We start from the raw sequence: 23,735 nt of genomic DNA on the forward strand, positions 1-23,735 counted from the left end.
AAAGTCATTTGAGAATATGATCCTATAAAGTAGTCTAACGATTTGTGAACGTTGGCCCTGCCCCATATAACAGCGCTGCTCCTGGACATTTTCACAAGTGTCTTGCTTACTTGATAACTAACCGTTGATTTGTAAACCATGGCATTCTGCATCTCCCCTGTTCAACGTAGCCATCACATACCCTTTTTTTTTTTTTTGCGGTACGCGGGCCTCTCACTGTTGTGGCCTCACCCGCTGCGGAGCACAGGCTCCGGCCGCTCAGGCTCAGCGGCCATGGCTCACGGGCCCAGCCGCTCCGCGGTATGTGGGATCTTCCCGGACCAGGGCACGAACCTGTGTCCCCTGCATCGGCAGGCAGACTCTCAACCACTGTGCCACCAGGGAAGCCCCCACATACACTTTTTAATATTTCATGGAAAGATTTTTTTTTCTGTTGAGAGAAAAAAATAGTCTTGTTCTTTTGTTTTACTTATTCCAGAAATTATCTAACTTTCACCTGAGCTATAATAATTCCATGTCAAATTGGGGGAAGAAAAAGAGACAATTTTGGGGAGGAACAGCTAAGAAATACCTGTGAGCACTGCTGTATCAAGATTTTCTCTCAAGATCTTGAACTGACAGACTAGATGAATGATTTCTTTAGCAGGAATTGATTCACAGTTGTTGAATCCCTGAGGTTGGGGAAAGGGCTTGAGACTAGAAAATCCAGTTTTCTTTGATGTCAATTAGCAATATTACATCTTCAAAGGAATTATCTGTATACTGGATAAAGTATGCCCTTGCTTTCCTTCCTAATTCCTCCTTTACCCTCCCCCATCCCATTGTTTCTAGCATCTTATTTTCATTTTGTCAAAGGGAGAAGGGAATCTATGCTACATAGTGAATGGAAGATGACATCATATCTCTGGGTTGGCACCAGGTATTCTCTTCATTTGTAGAGACTTTCATCACAGGACCATGAGTTCGAATACCTTAAAAAGCAAGAAGGAATACCTCTGCACACAGAAGGTGTGAGTCTGAAAGCCTCCTAACTCCCACCCAATGGGGCAAGGCTTGCTGGATTCTGTTCCCTTTTGTTCATTATAAATAATTGATTCTTTCTGTGGAAGCTGATCTTTGTGGCACTGCAACCCATCATCCTATCTGAGTCCTTTTAGAATGCATCCTTGAAATTTTTACTGAAATCTATGTGTAAAATGTAATTTACTGTGCCGAAATTCATTATGTTTTAACTTTGCAACAATACAGTCTGTTTTTTTGAGAAATACTTGTACTTGAATAATATGGTCCCATTAGGCATTGCTGAAAGAAACAGCTGATGACAAAAAAGAGGAAGTTGATTTTAATAATAACAACACATTATAAGAAGTTTGCGTTAAGAAGCTCTTTCAAATGCTGAACGTATAAAATGTCACTCTTCAGCTGTTTGAAGATATGTATCTACTTACAGTAGAGTTCTCCCACCAAGATAAATTTTTTTTAACTTGAAACAAAAGTAATAGAGGAGGAGAAGAAAGTCTAGAATTTCTTTTAGGATTACTTTCCAGCCTGGGTATAATTTAACCTGATTTTTGGTACAGGTTGTTTTTATTGACAGTTGCTCATATGTCTTACCCATGATCATGATGTGTTCTTCCCCATGATCATGAACAACACTGGTACAAGATGCCTCTGTATCTGATAACGGTGGGAATTGAGTTGGGGTTGTCTGCTTTGATAGTATTAATACCTCATGTTGCCTATGGCTTTAAAACACTTGAAGGTCTCTCATAAACTTATTTCATTTGGTCTTTCAAAATGACCCAATGAGATAGACAAGTTACTGTGTAGATTGAACAGATAGAAGATGCTTTCTTTACAGATGAGAACTAAATCCACAGGGATGCAATGACTTAGAGGCACACACAGTTAATAAGTGTCAGAGCAGGACAAGCGCCATATTCTTGGACTTGTCATCAGGTACATTTCCCTCTAAGTCTGTCCACAGATTTCATATGTCCGTTAAAAATATGATGTTCCAGGTTGTTGTTAGATTTTTTTTTTAACTGGAGCTTTTATGTAAGCATAACATGTAAGCACAAGTCTACTTAGTTCCCTAACTTTAAAGATGAGCCAGTTCTGTGACACCTGTGTTGGCGTGTTCTTCCTAAGCCCGCTCAGCATGTGGAAGGGTAAAGATGAGTCCCACCTTCTCAGTGAGGCCCGTGGTGTTCACAGCAGCCCGTCTGATATTTCTTTGTTTAGCTTTGAAGCATTGAAATCAGGTAAAAGGATGGAGGTGGGGAGTACAAAAAAGATTCCTTTTTTCCTAACTTTAGTAGAAAACTAGCCACGTTCCACTGGGACAGAAGGATATATCAGAAGAGAAGACCTAGAAGGTCACCAGCAGGGGAGCCATGGTCTTTTTTCCTGGCCAAGAACTCCCAGCCCTCTCCTTTCTTTTCTTTCAGGAAACAGATCCTGGTTGCTAATTCTGTTTCTTCCACCCTGAGTCCATTTGACTTGGCAACCTCACACCAGCTGTTCCCACTTCCTACTTCTGGCTGTAATTACCTAAATGTTAGTCACAGAAACTTTCCAGTTTGGGGGACTCTCCATTTATTTATCCTTACGATGACCTCTTCAATGTTACATTGTCCCAAATAGCTCTCAAAAGTTGTCTTTGTCTTCCCTTGGAATGAGACCTAGGCTAGATTGTCTCATTTGTCTTGCTTCTGGGGTTGCTTATCAGAGGGTCCTGGAGTATTGAAAAAACATTTGAGGATGTTTCTGTTACAGCCAGTGAGCGCACTGATCAAAAGCCCCCGAAAGACTTTAGGCAAGAACAAAGTTGTAGTGGGGTAATGTATCTTCAGAAACATTTCACTGGTAAGGAACTGGAATTTATGTTGACTTTTATTTTTTTCATTTCTAGGCACTTTAGGTGAAAAGTTTCCATGAAGTGATGTGAAATATTGCAGTTGCCTCTTAAATTTATTCCCTTTGTCCTTTTTTTCCTTCAGTGGATTTAGCACAAATTAAACATTCACTATTCTACCTCAGTAGTTAGATACCTTTTGAGGTCTTGTTTGCTATTTATTTGTACTGAGTTAAAATGCACAAATAGTACCTTTCTTTCTTATAGTTGATACCTCCTTTAAGGTTGCATCATAAGCTGTAAGTAAACTCTCCTTCAAGAGAGCCATTTGTATCCAGTTAGCTTCTATAAAACATGAGCAAGCGTTCATAAGAATTCAGTAGATTGCTCTAGGGGTGATTTAATATAGTTTTAGAATTTGTTATAATGCACGCATTACCTGAAATGAAAGCAAAGAAGACATGTAAGAGGGTTATTACTTCAGTGAGCAATTCTTCAGGAAGACATAACGTGTTGGCTGTAGGCCAGTAGCAGCTGTGGTTATTTCCTATGGTGCCAAGCAGAGGGGAGGCTCCAGCGCACTCAGCCCTCACCACAGATCCCTTCATCACCACCTCCATTTCTGTGCCAGATGCACCAAACAGAAATCATGGTAGAGTAGCTCCTGTGCTGGGCATGAGGACATCTCTCCTTCCACTGGCACAAGGACAGTGCTGACTCTGATAGGCCTTTAGCTAAAAGTAAATGATAGAATACAGAGTTGGAAGGGACCAGCGATCACTCAATCCAATTCTTCGTGTGTTATATTAGAGAGAGGTGAAATGGCACGTGGCCACTCAGGAGAAGAGCCAAGACTTACACGTATCTATCCTAATTCATAGTCCAGTATTTTATACATTCGTTAACTAATTAATGTATTCATCCTTTTATTGAGCACCAACTATATGCCCTGCAATCTGCTAGGCAATCAGTGGGGATACAAATATGAACTAAACAAGGCTCTTGCATCCAAGGAACTCATGCTGTAGGATAGGAGAATTGTATGAAGCAATATTTGCAATGTCGTACATGCAGTGCTTCATAGAGGTCCGTATGAGGGGTCATGAGGGCAAAAATAAGGACATCACCTGTTTCTGTTAGGAGGTTAGGTGTCATTGAAGGCAGTCAAGGCCTGCTTCACAGAGAACAGGTTTCTTATGCTATTCGCAGAGCATGCTGTGTGGTACAGGATGAAGATAAGGGTGTGTTTTGTTTGTTCTTTTGTTTTTTTACTTAGAGAGATGAGAGAAGGACATGCCTATCTCAGGAAAAGGTGTAGTTTGCTACTCTGGAGAGATGCTCCATAAATTGTTTGGAAAATCCCGCATGCTATGTTCCTGTCTTTGTGATTATCCAACATTTTCCTATTTATGTTCTTCATGAACCGTGTGTGTGTGTGTGTGTGTGTGTGTGTGTGTGTGTATGGATGGGTGGAGAGATGCATTAACCACCTGTGAAACACTGTGGGAAAAGCCACTTTCAACCTTCCTCAACAACATCACTCATTTGTCTCTTAATTTCCATCCCCCAGGGCACCACCATTGTCCAAGTCCTTATTTTGGCATCCCTGAGCTTTGCAATAGCTACCTAAGTGCTTTGTCCCATCCAATACTAAATACCACTATCTAATTCATATTTTTAAAACTTTAACAATGTTTACCTTTTAATTATTTGTCTTTCTTGGGTAATGCATTCACCTGATACAAAAATTTATAAGTGCAAAGGATATGTTAGTGAAAAGTCATGCTCCCATCCTTGTCCCCCAGCCAGCCAGCTCCCCTCTCCATTGGCAACCACTGTTAATAGTTTCTTGTATATTCTTCCAGAGAGATTTTAGAAATACACAAATTAGAATTTTCTTTTTCTCCCTTTTATATACATAAATAGGAGCATAGGGTAACAACCATTCTGTCCTTTGCTTTTGTTCACTTAGCAGTATATCTTGGAGACCTTTCCATATCACTCTGTAGAGAACTTCCTCGTCCTTTGTTCAGCTGCATTGTATTCCATCGTATGGAGGGACCATAGTTTATTCAGCCAGTTTCTAGTTGATGGAACATTCGTGTTGTTCCAAACCTTTGCTTTTACAAACAATGTCCTTGTGTGTGCTGATACTTCTTTATGTATATCATTCACCTAAAAAAACCCGCTTTTACTGTCATATGCCCAAATGCCCACACAACAAAGTACTTTATTTTGACATTCAAGGCCTTCTTCAATAAGGCCTCAGATAACTGTCTAATATTATCAATGTGTGCCAAAATGAACTTTCTGTTTTAGCCCAATGATTGAATTCAAGATCTTTTCCAAGTACCCCTTTATTTCTCTCTTCTGTACTTCTCGAAATGATCTGTTTTCTTTAGCCCCCAGTAATAATATTTATTGTTCCCTAAATGGGCCTTTGTGGCTCCTAAGTCCTCTGGCCTGGATCTCCACCTCCCTGCTTCGCCTTTGGAACGTGTGACCTATTCTTGGCTCCTCTTGAGTTCCGCCTTCTCTGATGATCTTTTCAGCCTTCCTCAAACTCTAGGAACATCCTCCTCTTAGAAACCCCAGCCCTTGCTACAGTATAGCTCTTTGGGTGTAGCATGTGTGTGCATACATGCCTGCGCGTACAGGCTTATAATGTTTCTTTATAAATGTGTGTATGTTCTTTTTTCATCAGCAAGATTGTGAGGTATTGATGGGTCTCTTTTAGTATTTTATATACATCTTTATGACTCTCACAATTACGCTGCACAATTCCTTCCTCTATAGATTTTTGTTTCCTCATCTGTTACCCATAAACATTCAAAAATCTTACATGCTGCTCCAAGACAAAGCCTTCCTAGGTTCCCTTTTGCCCCATATTGACCCTGGGATGAATGACAGCTGGTCCCCTGGGCCTTGCGTTCCTCCTCTGCTCCTCTCTTACCTCCCCTGAGCTGGCTCCTCTTCTTGGCCAGATGGACCACCCTTTAGGCTCCACGAATGCCTTACATTTCCTGTTTCCATGGCAACATACATGCCATCTTTTCCAAAACACTGTCCCATCTCTCCTTCCTAAATCATGATTCCCCAACCTCAGTGAAGCCCTTATGCCACAGGCTCTTCTAGATTGTCTCTTCCACGTCTCTAGTCATTTTAAAGTCTAGGAATAATAATATGTTAGCTAGCTTTATTGGGAACTTTGTATACACCAGACACGGTATAGCCACGTTATTTGCATGATCTCACTTATTTCTCACAGCCTAGAAGATAGGGACACTGCCTGCAGTGTATTTATCACGTTTCACTTCTTACGGAACAGAACATAACAATATTTATGACTAGTTATTGTCAGATGTTCTTATTGTCTACATGTGGATTTGCCCACTCTGACAAGTAGCCAATGCCCTTTACTTCCAGCTTTATTCCACGCATGCTGCTACGTTTCTTCCCAGGGCATAAGTGAGATTGTGCTTTGGGAAAGCAAACTCGTTTAAATCTCTTCCCAAAAAGATTGTAGCTATAAGATAATTCTGCACATACATACTCTGCAGAAATGATTTTTTTGTTATTCGGGTTTTGGATTCTACGTGTTTATGCTGTTTTCCTTCAACCGTAGATGGTACCTTTGTGCATTCTTGTCTCCTCCATCAGATTGTAAACTTAGATGCAGAAGCTTACTCTACACCTTCTGCTCATATTTTAAATTTCCAATTGCTAAATTAATAAATAATAAAATCGTTAATACAAATTTTTCTACATAGAATATTTTAATTAATTAGTTGAATTAATTTTGTATTAACTTCTGCTTTACTTTTCTCTTTTCTCATTTTTCAGGAAATCATTTGCCAGAAGAATACTGTGAGTATTTTACTTAACCCTTCCAGAAACTTTTTTATCTTTTCTTTTCCATCAAACTGATCTCTGGTATATTTTCCATTTCCACAATTATTAATTTCTATTTCTTTTTTTCCTCTTTAGAATTTCTAACATATCAATATAAATATGGGTTATTTTACATTAATATTGCTTTATAGTGAAACTTTATACTAATGGGAGATGACACTGATACCTGTTTTCTTCTATATATAATTATGTTTTAGAAAAAAATTTCCATACTATATTCAATTTTGTGTAATTATGAGTGTTACTAAAGCAGTGTATATACATACACTGATACACACACATATGTATATGTATGTCTATCTGTATATATACATATATAGATTTCTATGTCTATATATACACTGTATATATACACTATATATACAAATTATAAATATACATATACACACATATATACACATGTACACACACACATACGGAGATTTGTATCCATATATTGATATATACATACCTCTTTATATTGATATAAAGATATATATCATCTTTTTATTGATATAAAGATATCATCTTTATATTGGTACTGACTTAAGTTCCTAAGTCCTTTCGTTTCTTTTATAATATCACACACATTCTATTCTTTTTTTTAAATTAAATTTATTTATTTTTTATTTATTTTTGGCTGCATTGGGTCTTCATTGCTGCCCACGGGCTTTCTCTAGCTGTGGCGAGTGGGGGCTAGTCTTTTTTTTTTTTTTTTTTCTTTTGCGGTACGCGGGCCTCTCACTGTTGTGGCCTCTCCCGTTGCGGAGCACAGGCTCCGGACGCGCAGGCTCAGCGGCCATGGCTCACGGGCCCAGCCGCTCCGCGGCATGTGGGATCTTCCTGGACCGGGGCACGAACCCGTGTCCCCTGCATCGGCAGGTGGACTCTCAACCACTGTGCCATCAGGGAAGCCCAAGGGGGGGGCTTCTCTTCATTGTGGTGCGCGGGCTTCTCATTGCGATGGCTTCTCCTGTTGCGGAGCATGGGCTCTAGGTGTGCGGGCTTCAGTAGTTGTGGCACACGGGCTCAGTAGTTGTGGCTTACGGGCTCTAGAGCACAGGCTCAGTAGTTATGGCGCACGGGCTTAGTTGCTCCGCGGCATGTGGGATCTTCCCGGACCAGGGCTCAAACCTGTGTACCCTGCATTGGCAGGCAGATTCTTAACCACTGCGCCACCAGGGAAGTCCAAGTTCCTAAGTCTTGTAAACCACACTTTAAGACCTTTGAAACCACACTTCAAAGTTCTTACCCTCCACACAGAATTAAACAAAAGTTAAAAAGTGATAAAAATAAATTTAAAAATTTTAAATGCATGAAAGATAATTATAATATATTCTGAAATCAGCCTTGTTATGCCAATGGTTTTTCATTTTGGAAGGTAAGCCAGTATTTAAAACCTTAAAGAATGTATCTCTGAAACTTAGAGTGGAAATAACATACTACATGAAGATCTGCACGTGATTCCATTTAAGATGAGGATAAGATTAAAATTACAATGGGTAAATTTCCCTTAGATTGGAAATTTAAGAGATAAAGATTTAAGAGTTCAGATCAGAGACTCATTGCAGCATAAATAATGTTGCCATGATAAACTCATTCTTCACATCTCAACAGGAAATGAACAGTTACTGCTGCATGCATCAATTCGGTGTAACAGATTTTGTGAAGCAAATGTTGATGGAACATGAACTGTGTGCCAGGTTTTGGGCTTGGTGCCACAAGAGACTCACTGTGAAGGCTGAAAGTAGAGACAGCCCATTCATAACTGTCTCAGGAGACAACAACTGAGAAGTGCCAGAGTCTTGCTGGGGGAGAAGGTCAAGCAAATAAGCAAACAAACAAATGAGAAATTAACATAAGGTCGTGGGTGCCAAAGAGTGGGCGCCCCTTCCCTCAAGCGGGGATGGAAGGTCTTTCAGAGGAGGTGGCATTTACCTGAATGGCAGGGAAGAGCTAATCATGCCCAGTGATGGGTTGGATGTGTGGGGAAGCAGGTTTATAAGTTGACCCTACACTGCACGTTATGAACAAGTCACCCATTGACTTGAGTAAGCTGCTGTGTTTCTGGTGCTGGGTGTCCTTCTCAAAAGTTGAGTATTTTGAGCATATGTTTCAATATGTTTGACTGCTGAGAGCATATCTTCCCAGGTTAATTCATTTTCCATACATACTTATGTTCACCTTTATGTAACCTTTAAAAATTGAAAAACAGAATTGGCATTATTATTTTTTAAAACAAAAGCAGTGAAGGTAATCGGAGAGAACACATTTAGATTTTGAGCTCTGTGTTTTTATAGCCATGAAAACAAGCATGGGCCGGAGAGATCAGCCTTGTTATTTTATGATCATGCCTTAGTATTTTGAAATGTAAAGAAATGTGCTGTGGTCTTTCTTTTTCAAGAAGTAGGTTTAAATATTTTAGAATTAGTATCTTATTAATAAAAGACAGTTGTTGCACTTGATCACACAGTCATTGTTTTTATTTGCTTTGGATTATTATTTATTTCAAACTCGGGGTTTGGTAGCAATCTGTAAAAAGAAATTGCAGTAATGATATTTCTAAGTTATACATGAGCCAGCTTGGGAAATAAATGTTCCCTTATTATTAGTGTTCATCATTTTGAAAAAGTGCTTTTCTCAGCAGCTGTTATCTTTTTAAAAAACACGAAGGGTGGAAGGGAGATGCAAGAGGGAGGAGATATGGGGATATATGTATACATGTAGCTGATTCATTCTGTTATACAGCAGAAACTAAGACAACATTGTAAAGCAATTATACTCCAATAAAGATGTTAAAATTAATTAATTAATTAATTTAAAAAAAACAATCTGAAGTCCACTCCCCGCTCCCCGCTCCCCGCACTCACACTTTCTCCCTGCTGCATGCTCGCTGGGCTGGCTCTCAGCTCGGGCCTAGAAGCATCCATGTGCCTCCTGCTGTTTACTGCTCTCCCCCTTTTTTGGCCATAAACAATGGGACATTGAAAAAAAATATTGCCTTAGAAGCACAGGGAAGAGACTCCAAAAAGAGCAGTGAGGCCAGGAACTTGGGAAAGCCTTAGCATGCTGAATACCTTCAACAAGGATTCTGAAACCTCATCCCATGGGGTTTGAAGACAGTTTCAGGAATCTGATTTCCTCTGCTGTTTGCATGACTCTCATTTTCTTTCTTTACCCGCCTGCTGCTCAACACACACCCAGACATCTGATAGAATTAGTTTTACACAGATGCATTATCCCCCAATATCCAGTCTCTCAGTAATAATGTGTCCTGGTTCATGTCTTATACACAGATACACATGGTATTAAGGCTTTTGAGGATACAGAACTTTATCCAGCAGCAGAAGAAACTCTAAAAGTGCTTTTCTGGTTTATTGGCTTCTCATCTGTTTGTCCTTATTTTGTGACTTAGAAGATTCAGGGCCTTTCTTTGTAATTTTGAGTCCAAGTGCTTATATAAAACAAGAGTATTTGATTCTGTGGCTCTTTTATATAGCTCCCTCATACTTTAAGCTCCAGAAACTTTGGAAAGCAATCTCTTGATATACTTGCCTTTCTTTTCTGTTTAGACAGTAGCTTGGGTAAAAGGATTAAAATGGTGGACCTGCTGTGGGATCTTGGTAACATTTTAGTAGCAGGATATGTTTATCTTTCCTCTTCCCCACTAGTCTTCCAATTATTGGTCCATCAAGGAGAACTTGCAAAAGGAACAATTTAATGTGCTTGATTTAAAAATCAAATCTCAACCTTTGGAGGTTCTTCTCGCACTTTAAATGGAAGTCACGTCCAGTTTCTGCTTCATTACCTGAAATACAAGTGCCTCAAAGAATAACATGTTCATAAATAATTAAACCTAGCCGTAAGGGCATTTGACACTTCTCATCTGTTTGCTACAAGGCAGTAACTTGGCTCTTGCAGGGGTCTGTGCAAGGTGACCTGAGGCAAAGGGGTTGATGTGCCGGCAGGTCAAGGCCAGGCGGGAGGGTGCCCAGCCCCCAAGCCATAATGGCAGGCCCTCTGGAGAAGGAGTTCCTGGACTGGAGTCCCAGACACATCACAGCCCAGCTGTGTGACCTTGCCAAGCCTTACCTGAACCCTCACCTGTAAAATGGAGACAAGATCCCCTCCCTCAGTGGGCTGTTGTGAATGTATGGCCATTCATTCCCCGGCACATGCCAAGGTGAATAAATGTTTGCTCTCATTCATTTAGTTCAAAGGATAAGAGAAGTGATGCCTCGTTCTCTGTAATTCTGACATGGAACAAATAATTTGGGCTTCTGGATTCCCTAGAACAGTGATAAATAGAGTTTTCCACCCATCTCATTCTAGTTTTCAGCCCCCTGCTTTTTGCTTTCTCTATGGATTTTTCTCTTAGAGGTCTCTCCCATTTCCTCAGATCCAGCCATGCCAGAGAATCACCAGGTCTGTATTTTGGCTTGAAACTCTTTTACATTCCAATCACACATGTCCAACTCTGTTTTGGACATTATCCCTTTAGATGTCCTGTTCCCCTTAAATCCCAACCTTTCAAAAGTGTGCATGTCACCCTGCCCACCCCAAATCAAATCTCACCCACTTGAAGTTCTTCTCATATTTTAACTGGAAGTCAGGCTCTGTGTATAATTCGTTACCTGATACGTATCAAGTGCCCCCGAGTGTAATCTGTTCATAAATAATTAAGTCTGGTTCCGCCTTCTGAATTCTTGCTTTTTGTTAAGGATCCCACTCTTCTTTAAGGAGCCCCATTTACAACGGTAGAGTCACCTTTGATGCCTTCCTCTTCATCTCTCTCAATATCTGTAATCAGCTGGCTGGTCTCCATGAGTTTTTCTTCTTGAAGTCAAGTGCACACGTCCACTGTTGCTGCTGTCAATCTGGTCATGCTTTGTAGCTTCCCACCTAATTTCCTTAAATCTCGTTCTTTCTCTTTCAGTTCTTTCCATTTTCTGGCCAGACTGTCAAAATGCACAACTTTGTTTATGTTTTCTTTCCTGCTCTGAATCCTTCCATGATTCCCACTGCCCAGCATATAGAGTTTGAAACCCTTATCTATTCGCTTCTCCTTCCCTGAGCCCTAAGCTCTGGTTAAGACTCGCTTACTCAGGGGTGTCCAGTTCAATTTCTCCTTTACACTTCCCACCTCCACTTTTGTTTGCACTAGTGCACCCTCACTTGGCATCATCGGGAGTGGACAGAAGGCGGTGCTGAGTGAGCGGAGAGTGGCACAGGCTGAGGCTGGAGAGAGAGGCAGTGTTTGGATAGTCAAGCCCTTGTAGGCTACAGTGACCTGTTTTATCTTCATGCCAGGAGCAAACGAGGGGGCTTGAAGCACCTGAGGGAAGTCATCTGATATAGGTTGTTGAAAGATCACTTTGACAGCTGGGTAGAAAATAGATTGATGGGCAAGAAGAGAAGCAGAGAGCCCAGCTAAAAGCCAATTACAATGGCTCGGGCCAGGTATGTTGGTGGCATGGTCTGCAGTGTTGGCAGAGAAGATGGAGGGAAATGGACCAATACGAGGCGGAACAGACAGGACTTTGATAGGCTATGGAAGGAAATGGAAGCATCAAGGATAACTTCAGGGTCTCTAGATTTAGTAACTGGGACACTAATGGAGCCACGACTGCGATAGAGCAGCCTGGAGGGGAGCAGTTTATCCTGGCATCACTCACACATTGCTGTCACGTGGGCAGCCCTGAAATGTTAGCTCTTATCATTTCCATGTATTTATGCTGTGTCTCTCTGACTAAAGTTTAAGTTCCCTGAAGGCCAAAGGCTGTGTTTTAAGCTACCCTGTTTTACCTACAGCATATATCATTTTGCCTTAGCCATGAGAAACGGTGAATAAATATTTAATCAATTGATAGAAACTGTGCCATGCTTTTTTTCATCATCTGTAAAGTCCTAATTATTTGAAGTAAGGAATTAAAGAAAGTGGAAGAGACTTCCGTTTCCATAGGTCATTAAATAGGAAATTAGGTTTTTAAAAATTTACCTTCACATTCAGGATTATTATTTAAAAGTAGGATTTAGGGTTACGTCAGTGTGGAGTCTGCAGGCCAGCTCAGCACCTTCTGGCGCCTCCTCTTTCCACAGATGTGCACTGGGAACTACACATGTATTCCCTACATGATAACTCCACACAACAAGGTCTACTGCTGTGATAGCAGCTTCATGAAGGGCTTGACAGAGCTCATGCAGCCGAACTTCGAGCTGCTCCTTGGACCCATCTGCTTACCTCTTGTGGATCGTTTCATTCAACTTTTGAAGGTGGCACAAGCAAGTTGCAGGTAAAGTTTAGTAATGCTATTTGGTGGTGATAATGAAGTGTTCATCTGCTTCATTTATTTGTGCAACTTATCAGATGTTTCTTACATGCAGTGCTCAACCAAGAACCAGGGAAAAATAAATAAAACCCTCTAAGTGGATAAAATAGATGCTGCCTAGTCCACCTCTTGTATTTTGTCCACTTTATTCAGAGGAGAACAACTTGAAATCAGAAAAAAAAAAGACTGTTAACTGTGTTGTAGAAATGGTAGAGCTAAAAATATATTCAAAGTACAGAAATATTATCTGAATAAATGTCCAGAGACTTTTAGTGTAAGGACAAGAACTCTCTAAAAATTGCTGAAAGCACTATTATATTTTAGTTAAGAGCAATCATTTAGGTTGATAAATGATGATGCTGGATCAGAAGGAAAATGTTATATTATGTTCAAATCACAGGCACACCTAATTTATTTAGAACAATTTCTACTCAAAACAGTAAAATGAAAAATAAAGTTTTAGCATTTTAAGTGGTACATTGCAGGGTCTTGGAAAATTTATTATCTTGGAGTATCTTTACCTTTAATTCTTACTGAAGCAAGGCAGAGTGTAAAAGAATAGGATGCCCCAGTTTTTAAATAATACCAGATAGATAAGGTGTTCATTCTGTGCATCTTAATGAACTGAAAGGTACGAGTGCTGCAGATGTCATCCATTTCCTTATAAGATCATTGCTTTTCATTGAAATTCTTTCTAATATTAACTCCAAAAAATGTGTGTTTTCCCACCAGCCAGTATTTCCGGGAATCTATACTCAATGATATCAGGAAAGCTCGTAACTTATACACTGGTAAAGAACTGGCAGCTGAATTGGCAAGAATTCGACAGCGAGTGGATAATATTGAAGTCCTGACAGCAGATATTGTCATAAATCTGTTACTTTCCTACAGAGATATCCAGGTGAGAAGCTGCTCAAAGTCACGTCTTTGTCATGTAGCACGTTGGAGGAATGAGGGAGTGTTAATATCCAGTTTTAGTTAGCTATTAAGTCATTCATGTCACTACATGTAATTTTTTATTGACTCTCCTAAGCTTTCCATCCAGAGATTTTATGATAAATGAAGCAGACTCATATAAGTTAACCATCAGTGATTGTGAAAGACTTGTACGGTAAAGGTGTGACTTTTTCCTCCAAAAGAACAAAAAGAAAAATTTGCATGCATAGCTAATCTGCAGACAGCTTGTTCTATTCCATTAGCCTCCGGCACACCCATCAGTCAATAAGTGAAAGCTTTGTTTTGGCAAAGAGCAGAAATTTTTAGAGCTTTCCAGACATCTCTCTTACTCTTGGAATTTGTGTTGCTTGAAATTAATAGTGCTGGGCCTAACTAGATAGAAGTATGAAATGTGCAATTGATTAATTATAAAAATAACTTTAAAAATATATAAAGTAAAGCATGAACATGCAATATTATTTTTATTGGGATGTCTTAAAATTTTTAAATTATGGTAAGTAGAATGAAATCCTCTCTGAGTTGGGGCTTTGCTGTTGGAGTTTTACAGTAAACTTTAAGCGACTTCTGGTTTCTTATTCCCAACCTTTCAGGCCCGAGTAAAGCTTCATGTGGACAACAAAGATTCACATACGTGGAAAAAGTGTGGCACTTAGGATTCCATGACTAGAGAGCTTACTTGTGTTGAAACGGAATAGTTCTGTTACTTATCACAGAAGTTCAATTGGTTGCTCCATGTCCTTGATATTTTGGAAATTATTTCCCTGAAAGTAATGGATAAGACCCTGCATACCAGGAATCTGGCTCCAGGGAGAAGTATACCACCCATATTTAGACAATGTAGCATTACCATGTTAGATGGTTTATTGTTTTTTAGGTCAGATGTGGTAACTCAATATTTCTAATGTTTTATCTATATAATCCAAACCCCTTATTTAAACAAACAAACAAACAGTTTCTTCTTGGTTTTAGATTCTTCAGAGTATTCCGTGGGTTCTAGTTCATTTTTTAAATGCCCTTCTCAGATTCAGGTAGCTGGCTGGCCAAAGGCATTTCATTGTCAGGACTTCCTCCCAATGGTTTAATTCTATGTTATTCTCCTCTTGTTTAAAAGGACTATGATTCTATTGTGAAGCTCGTAGAGACTTTAGAAAAGCTGCCAACCTTTGATTTGGCCTCCCATCACCATGTGAAGTTTCATTATGCATTTGCACTGAATAGGTAAGAAGAAAAAGTTTCCATCCACAACGTGCTAACATTTTATTTTTTAACCTCCATATTCTTTCTATGGTATGTTTTTGCTATAGCCTTGCAACCACTCCCTATTAGAATTTAATGTTAATATTTCTACTTCAACCATGTAAAATATAGGAAGCATGCATTCTGATTTTTTCTGACTTTTTTGTCAGTAAAAAAATGTCCCTCAATGCTTGTATATTTAAATTCTAAAAATTCTTTTTCTTCTGTCAAAATTTGTATTTGCTATTTATATATTTTTTAGGATTTTTTAAATTCCATGGATATGATGTTATCTTTAAATATACTCAACACTAAATGATTATTTACACAAAAAGTAACTAGAGTAGGGATAGTTATATCTAGGTGAACATATTCCTAACCAGAAAATATGTTCACTGGGATTGCCCTGAACATACCTAATTATAATTAAAACTCTGTGGGCCACATTTTAGGTCATGTGTCCATGAATCTTCTAGGACCAGGACTAACACTGCTGCTTCCAGTCCTGCCTCCACGCCTTCTGTTGGCATCATGGCTGGCACCTGCCTCAGTGCCACTTTCTACCCAGAGTCACCGTGGAGGATCATCCCTGCGCTGGCCATAGAGAGGCCTAGAGCACTGAACTGTCCAAACCTTAGTTGTGCTGTCCTCTGCCATGGCGGAGAGTTGAATATGTATGTAATTACTACAACTGGAGAGAATGATAAAAAGAAAAAGGGGGGGGACCTCACATCTATCATTCATTTGCCATGAAGGTTTAATTAGTTTACCGATGAGGAAACTGAAGAGGTGGAGTAAGCATATCATAAAACTGGGGCTCAAACCCAGATCTAGCTGATGCTGGTATTTCTGTTCTTCATCACTAGGTTCTCCTGCCTTTGTCTCCAAAGAAAAGTCAGCATGCTCTTTAACCAGAGATTGTGTGTTTCCTTTTTTATCTACCCAAACTCTAGAAATTGCTAACTTTATCAGTACATGTATAATGAAAGTCTATTTTATCTCCCCGTTTATTAAACATCTTTTTCTTTAGATTTGGCAGAGTGAGATGAAACCTCCAGAGATTATCTGTTCCAACTGGTTTTCAAATAAATCCTTTTTGAAAGATGAAATGAAAGATGGAATGAAATATATTCTATATTGAAATGAAAAATGAAAGTCCATAGAGCCTCTTATATTTTCCTTTATCCATAGTTTGTCTCTGTCTTTCCTAAAATAGAATAGAATGAAATGATAAATGTATTTGTATGCAACATTATTCTAAACTCAAGGTATTTAGTACAAAGTGTAAAAAGGAATTTCATGCACAGAAGGATTTAAAATAGTAGTTGAGAATACAAATAACTCTTTTTATATAGCAGTTTTATTGAAATATAATTCATATACCATACAATTTTATTTAAAGTGTACTGTGAGTCAATGGATTTTAGTGTATTAACAGAGTTGTGTGACCATGAACACCAAGACTTTTAAAACATTTGTATCACCACCAAAAAAAACTCCCTCCCCATTAACAGTCACCCTCCCATTTCCTCTCAAATCCCCCAGACCTAGGCAACCACAAATCTACTTTCTGTCTCCATAGATTTGCCTACTTTGGACATTTCATATGATGAGCTCATACACATGTAGTCTTTGTGACTGGCTTCCTTCACTTAGCACAATGCTTTCAAGGTTCAAGAAATAATTCTTAAGAGAATTTTAATCTTTGAGAACCATCTATATGTACTTGCTGATTTTAAAATGAGCTATATAAAGCAGCTTCCTTAGATAATCAGTTGGTCACGTGTAGAAGATAAGTGACTCTTGGGTTAAAGTTGGATTGTTGGTATTGTCTGTGACTTAGTTTGCTCAGTGTTTCAGAGTAAAAGCCATTGAAACCTATAGCACCAGGGTTTTGTCTCTGTTTGGATTCCTTGACTCTACCCCATTCAAGGCCACAGACTGCATTCCTAATCTCACTGCATCAACTTAAATTTGCACAGAGACTGCAGGGAAATTGGAAGGACTATGGATGGATAAGCACAAATCTATCACCATTAGCAGAAAAGCAACTCAAAAGAAATCCTTGTTAAACGCAGTAGACATGAAATAGGATAAAAAGATTTACAGAAGACTCTCAAAATATAGTTGTTGTTTTTATCTTGCCAAACTTCACTAATGTGAATCAATATATTAAATAGAGTTTTAAAAAGATAATTGGCCTAAACTGCTTCTGTAATCTATACTGAAACAATGATGTTTCCCTCCTCTACCTTAGGAGAAATCTCCCTGGAGATAGAGCAAAAGCTCTTGACATTATGATTCCCCTGGTGCAAAGTGAAGGGCAAGTTGCTTCAGATATGTATTGCCTCGTTGGTCGAATCTACAAAGATATGTTTTTGGACTCTAATTTCATGGATTCTGAAAGTAGAGACCATGGAGCTTCTTGGTAAGTGCACAGGATAAGATACTTGATAAATCCATAACATAAAAAATTGTTTGCAAATGAGTGTTAAATTATTGTTATTATCCTTTTGATTGTGTATTATGAAATAAATCTCACAATTTATAGCTTTAGTAAATAATTTTGTTGGAATTCATTTAATAAGGCAGAGTAAAATGGGATAAATTGGTTGAAAAGATAATGATTTAAGAAAAAAGAATTTTAAAAGGTATTCTTAAGTATAATACAATAAAAATAAAATTTGGGGGAAAATTCAAGAGTCATGAAAGAAGACCTGAGTGGAAAAATATACCAAGTTTGGGCTTCCCTGGTGGCACAGTGGTTGAGAGTCCGCCTGCCAATTCAGGGGACACGGGTTCGTGCCCCGGTCTGGAAGGATCCCACATGCCGCGGGGCAGCTGGGCCCATGGGCCGTGGCTGCTGAGCCTGCGCATCCGGAGCCTGTGCTCCGCGGCGGGAGAGGTCACAACAGTGAGAGGCCTGCGTACCGCAAAAAAAAAAAAATCTATATATCTATATATCTATATATATCTATATATATATATACCAAGTTTGTGGATGAGAAGACTTGATATTTTAAAGATGTTAATTCTCCACAGCAGGGCTTTTCATGTAATTCAACAAATTGATTCTAAAATTTATGTGAAAAACTAAAGAGCCAAGAATGGGCAAAGCAATTTTGGAGAACAAGGTAGAGGGACTTGCTCTCCCAGATAACAAGACATACTATTACAATGTAATAATTAAGATGTTGCAGTATGAGTGCAAGCATAGACAAATAAAACACTGGAACCGAAGAGAGAGGCTGGAACAGACTGAGATATATAGATTTGAGACTAGATTTATGACATGATATGCTTCATGAGCCAGAGTGGAAAGAATAGACTCTTCAGGAATGGTACTGGGAAAATTTGTTTATCTGCTTGTAAAATAAAAATGAATCCCTAGTCTAACCCATGCACAGAAAATAAAATCCAAGTGAATTAAAGATCAAAAATTTTTTTTAAAAAAAACCTTTAGAAAAAATATTTTTAGAATAAAATATACAAACTGAATTTATGACTTTGGGTTAGGAAAGAATTTCTTAAACAAGGTATTTTTAATACCATAAACCATAAAAGATTGGGAAAACTAGAGTCCACTAAAATTTGCATCTGCTCATCAAGGTTCTGTCTTTTGGAAAGAGTAGGTTCTATTGCACTGATCATCCTGCCAATAACAATTATAAACATTGTAAAAACACTTAAAAAAAAGTTTGAAAGCACCGAAGAGTGACTAAAGATAGTAAGAAACTGAAGAGTTTTAGATCTTTAGATGAAGGGTACTACATTAGATAAGATCCACTTTTAAATGCTTTTTCCTTTGAGAGAGCTCTCTGATCTGCAGGTACAGGGCAGTTAGAATTTAAGATGAAAATCATAGTTTCACTGGTTGGAGGAGTTAGTCTGAGGCTGCCAGAGTGCCTGGAAATTGAGTGATAGACCCCCTAAATGAAGGAGCCACAGAGAGAGCCCAAAATATAAGTATAAACTGCCCTTCCATTCTTGGCTGACCCCTGACATGTGCACATGTGGGTAAAACTCAAAGGAGTCCAGTGGAAAATAGCAGCCAGAAGGCTGGAGCTGAACAGAGATTTCAGCAGTTGTGTAATGCAGGAGAGACAGAGTTTGGAGTTTGAACCTCACCAAGTCAAAGGGGTTTGGGTAAACAGTTTGAGCTTTCCTCTGAAACTCCAGAAGGTCCAAGACTTCAGAATAAAAAAACTTCAGAATAAAAAAACATCCCAGGACTAAGGAAAATTAAGAGGAAAACCAAAACAGAGCCACCCTAATAAAACCTAAAACCAAGACTCCACATGAACAAGGTGAACTGCCAGTGATTTATTTGTGTGTTGCAACAAAATTCAACACTCTTAAGAGGAAGATAACAGAATCCAAACTCTCTACAACATATCATCCAAAATGTCTACTATACCATCAGGAGCTACTAGATTTGTGAAGAGATAGGAAAGTATGATCCATAGTAAAAAGAAAATCAGTCAATAGAAGTAGACCCACAGACAACAAAGATTTTGGAATTAGCAGAGAAGGATATTAAAATAACAATGATAAATATGTTGAAGAGACTACTGGAAAAGATGGATATTATGGGTGAAAATATGAAGAATTATAGGAGATAAATGTAAACTGGAGAAGAACCAAATGGAAATTCTAGAGCTGAAAATATAGTATTCAAAGTCAAAATTCCATCTAATGGGATTAATAAATAGGACACAATACAAGAAAGGATCAATAAACTTGAAAACAGGTGATTAGAAATCATTCAAACTGAAACAGAGAAAAGAAAAAGATTGAGAAAGAAATTAATGGTCTCAGTGACCTGTGGAATAGCATTAAGCAGTCTAACATACGTTATTGGAGTCTGAGAAGTAGAGAAGAGAGATGATATATCACGAAAAATATTTGAAGAATTAGTGACCAAATATTAACCAAATCTGATCAAGCAAACAAACAAACAAAAACAGCCCACAGATCTAGGAAGCTCAGCAAAAACCCAAGCAGGGTAAATACAAAGAAATCCATTCCTCAGCACCTCATAGTCAGATTCCTGTAAAACAAAATTAAAGAATATATCATAAATGCAGCCAGGAAAAAAGATACATTATATTCAAGGGAAAGAGTGAGTTCTGACTTTTAATCAGAAGGAAGCCAAAGACAATGGAATAACATCTTTAAAGTACTTAAAGCAGAAAACGGTCAACCAAGATTTCTCTACCCAGTGATATTGTCTTTCAAAAGTGAGGATGAAATAAGGATATTTCTTGATAAATAAAAAACTGAGATAATTTGTTGCCAACAGACCTTTACTACAAAAAATGTTAAAGGAAAATCTTTAGGTTGAAGGGAAGTGATACCAGATGGAAACATGGATCTGTTAGAAGGCATGTAGAGCACTGGAAATGGTAAAAGTATTTATGAATATGTAGAAAAGATATCATCAACAAAGTAAAAAATAAACCACAGGCAGAGAGCAATGCATGTAACCGATATGGGATTTATATTCAATATATATAAATAACTCCTAAAAATACTTCAGAAAGAAAGAAAAAAGATTAAAAATGGGCATAGGAGAAGAACAGATCACTTACAAAAGAGGAATCACAAATGGCCAACAAACATATTTTTAAAAAATACAAAAAATGCTCTACCTACAAGCTAAAACAGACATACCATTTTACACTATGAAGATTAACAAAAATTTATGAATTTGACATTGTCAGTTGTTGGCAAGGATGTTTGAGAAACGGGAGTCCTAGTCCACTGCTGGTTGTGGTAGAAAATCTTATGACTACTTAAAGATTTTGGTATTATCAAGGAAAGTTGACAGTTAACCTTCCCTAGATCCCGCAGATCTATTCCTAGTTTATACCCTAGAGAAATTCTTGAAGTTTCTCTACATAAAAGTTAAAACATAAAAAAAAAAAAAATCTTAAAAGAGTTGAGCAAAATAACCAAATGGCAGGATACATAGAGTATGATTTCGTCTATAGAAACTTTAAAAACAGTCATACACATCTAGTAAAAGTAGAGACACATCATAAATTCCCAATTCAGTAGAATAGTTACCAGTGGGGAAGGAGTAAAAAGGGATCGTGAAATGCTTCATATGCAGCTGCAAGAATATTTAAAACATTTTATTTCTTAAGTTGAGTGGTGGGTATATCAGTGGGAAGTGTTGCTTATATTATCCTTCTGTACTTTTTAGTATTTCTAAAATGTTCCCCAAAGAGTGCCTGACTTAAAAAAAATATTAAAGGAGGTTGACTTACAGAAAGAGACAAACACCATATGATATCATTTATATGTGGAATGTAAAGCATGACACACAGGTACCCATCTACAAAACAGAAACAGACTCACAGATGTAGAGAACTGACTTGTGGTTGCCAAGGGAGAGGGGGTTGGGGAAGGGATGGATTTGAAGTTTGGGGTTAGCAGATGTAATTATATATGGAATGGATAAACAACAAGGTCCTACTGTGTAGCACAGGGAACTATATTCAATATCATATGATAAATCATAATGGAAAAGAATATAAAAAAACATATATATACATGTGTAACTGAATTACTTTTCTGTACAGCAGAAATTAACACAACATTGTAAATCAACTATACTTCAATTAAAAAAAAAGGAAGTTGACTTAGTTCAGGTGTTATGAGAGCATAACTTTTTTAAAATTGTGAAACAGAAATCTTAACGTTTCAGAATCTTGTATCACCTTAACAGTTTAATGGTGGCCTGAAATTGGGATAATAGGTTATAATAAGGGAGGAAAACTTCCTAGATTTTCATTGACGGCTTTGGTTTGGACTTTTAAATTTGTATTATAAATTGTTACTGCAATTCAGAGAGTTTTACCATTTCTCTTAACCAATTTTTTCCCTGATGTTATAAAAGAGAAATGTAACTATGCAACCTTTCTATTACCAGAAGATTTCCACTTTTAGAAGATTCTTAATTGTAGGAGAATTAGAATCTGATATTTGGAAGCACTGTGCTGGTATAAATGCTTTGATTTGGCAGTGATAATGAAATGCATAGGTAATTTTTAAAAGCCTGATTTTCGTGGTCAGCAGATTCAAATGGAAAACATCTTATGAAGTTAATGTGCATCGTGCACAGGAATAAAATAGAAGTGTTTCCCCATTTGAAAAACCAAACAATTCAGACTACTGAGAGCTTTCAAGGTCACATAAAGTTCAATAAAGGAACACAAGTTTTTTTTTCTGGTTGTGTTTTTGTTTTAACTTTCTATACTTCCCAGTTCTGGCTCCTTTTCAATGGTTCCCATTTAGCTGAGGAACATTAACTACATTAACTGTCTCTCAAAAGATCTTTGTGTTCAAAGTTTTCAGGTCAAATTGAAGATGTCAGTTTTTTATTATTTCATTTTAAGCTATTCATTAATTTTCTTTTTTAAAAAATTTATTTTATTTATTTATATTTGGCTGTGTTGGGTCTTTGTTGCTGTGCGGGCTTTATCTAGTTGCGGCGAGCAGGGAGTCACCCCCCACTGCGGTGCGCGGGCGTCTCATTGTGGTGGCCTTTCTCGCCGCAGAGCCGGGCTCTAGGCACGTGGGCTCAGTAGTTGTGGCACACAGGTTCTAGACCGCAGGCTCAGTAGTTGTGGCGCACGGGCTCAGCTGCTCCGCAGCACGTGGGATCCTCCTGGACCAGGGCTCGAACCTGTGTCCCCTGCATTGGCAGGCGGGCTCTCAACCACTGAGCCACCAGGGAAGCCCTCATTAATTTTCTAGTAAGAACAGTGAAAGCAGTTAGAACTCAAAGCCTTTTCATGGGAAGAGCCTTAGGAGTTGACCTGGGTGTGTCACTCACTGATTTATCGAGTAATATAAGAATGTCACTTCTGTAGATTATCTGTCTATAACCTGCCATTATTATCATCATACCCATTTGTCCTACAGGTCGTTAAGAACAATTCCCCCCTATTTTAAAATGGGTGTTTTTTCATGCCCTCACACTTGTAAAGCCACTTTGGTATTTCTTAGTGTTTCAATCCAACTCCCACAGTCCTGCAAACACACTCATTCGTGTTGGTGTGTTGGCATCATCTGTAGCCTCCCTTTCTGTTAGAGCTGAGAAGTAAAAGCACGTTGTCAAGGTGCTGACCTAAGAGGGCATTACCGAGGTTATTAGGCATCTGGCCAGACTTACCCAGGATTATGCATTTCCTGAGTCCCAGAGAGTTGTTGCAACTGACCTTTTTTGACCCATAATCCTCTGAGCTTTCACTCGTCAAGTGCCGCGATGGGATAAGGAGTGAGTGGCAGGCAGTCAGTCCCTAAAGCTTCTTTCCATGGACAGTTTCCATAGCCTGAATCATTTTCTGTTGGCTTGAGTGGACAGTCATCTACTGAGCATGGGAAGTTTAGGATAAGAACTTCAGCTCAATAGAAAAAGAGGCCCAAGCAGTTGGGATTACAATGGCACATAGAAC

General features: G+C 38.5%; 1 protein-coding gene across 3 annotated transcripts in view; it reads left to right on the plus strand.

Moving 5' to 3' along the window:
* Positions 1-23,735, plus strand: part of MAP3K5 (mitogen-activated protein kinase kinase kinase 5) — a 215,933-nt gene that overhangs the window by 75,693 nt on the left and 116,505 nt on the right. For all 3 annotated transcript variants that reach the window (XM_067701965.1, XM_067701964.1, XM_067701966.1), the window contains exons 3-7: positions 6,701-6,724; positions 12,848-13,041; positions 13,810-13,978; positions 15,146-15,252; positions 17,528-17,698. In XM_067701965.1, coding sequence (XP_067558066.1) covers positions 6,701-6,724; positions 12,848-13,041; positions 13,810-13,978; positions 15,146-15,252; positions 17,528-17,698 — 665 coding nt within the window. The remainder of the gene's footprint in view (positions 1-6,700; positions 6,725-12,847; positions 13,042-13,809; positions 13,979-15,145; positions 15,253-17,527; positions 17,699-23,735) is intronic.

The sequence above is a fragment of the Pseudorca crassidens genome, chromosome 13, assembly GCF_039906515.1.
Source record: "Pseudorca crassidens isolate mPseCra1 chromosome 13, mPseCra1.hap1, whole genome shotgun sequence".
Taxonomy (NCBI): Eukaryota; Metazoa; Chordata; class Mammalia; order Artiodactyla; family Delphinidae; genus Pseudorca; species Pseudorca crassidens.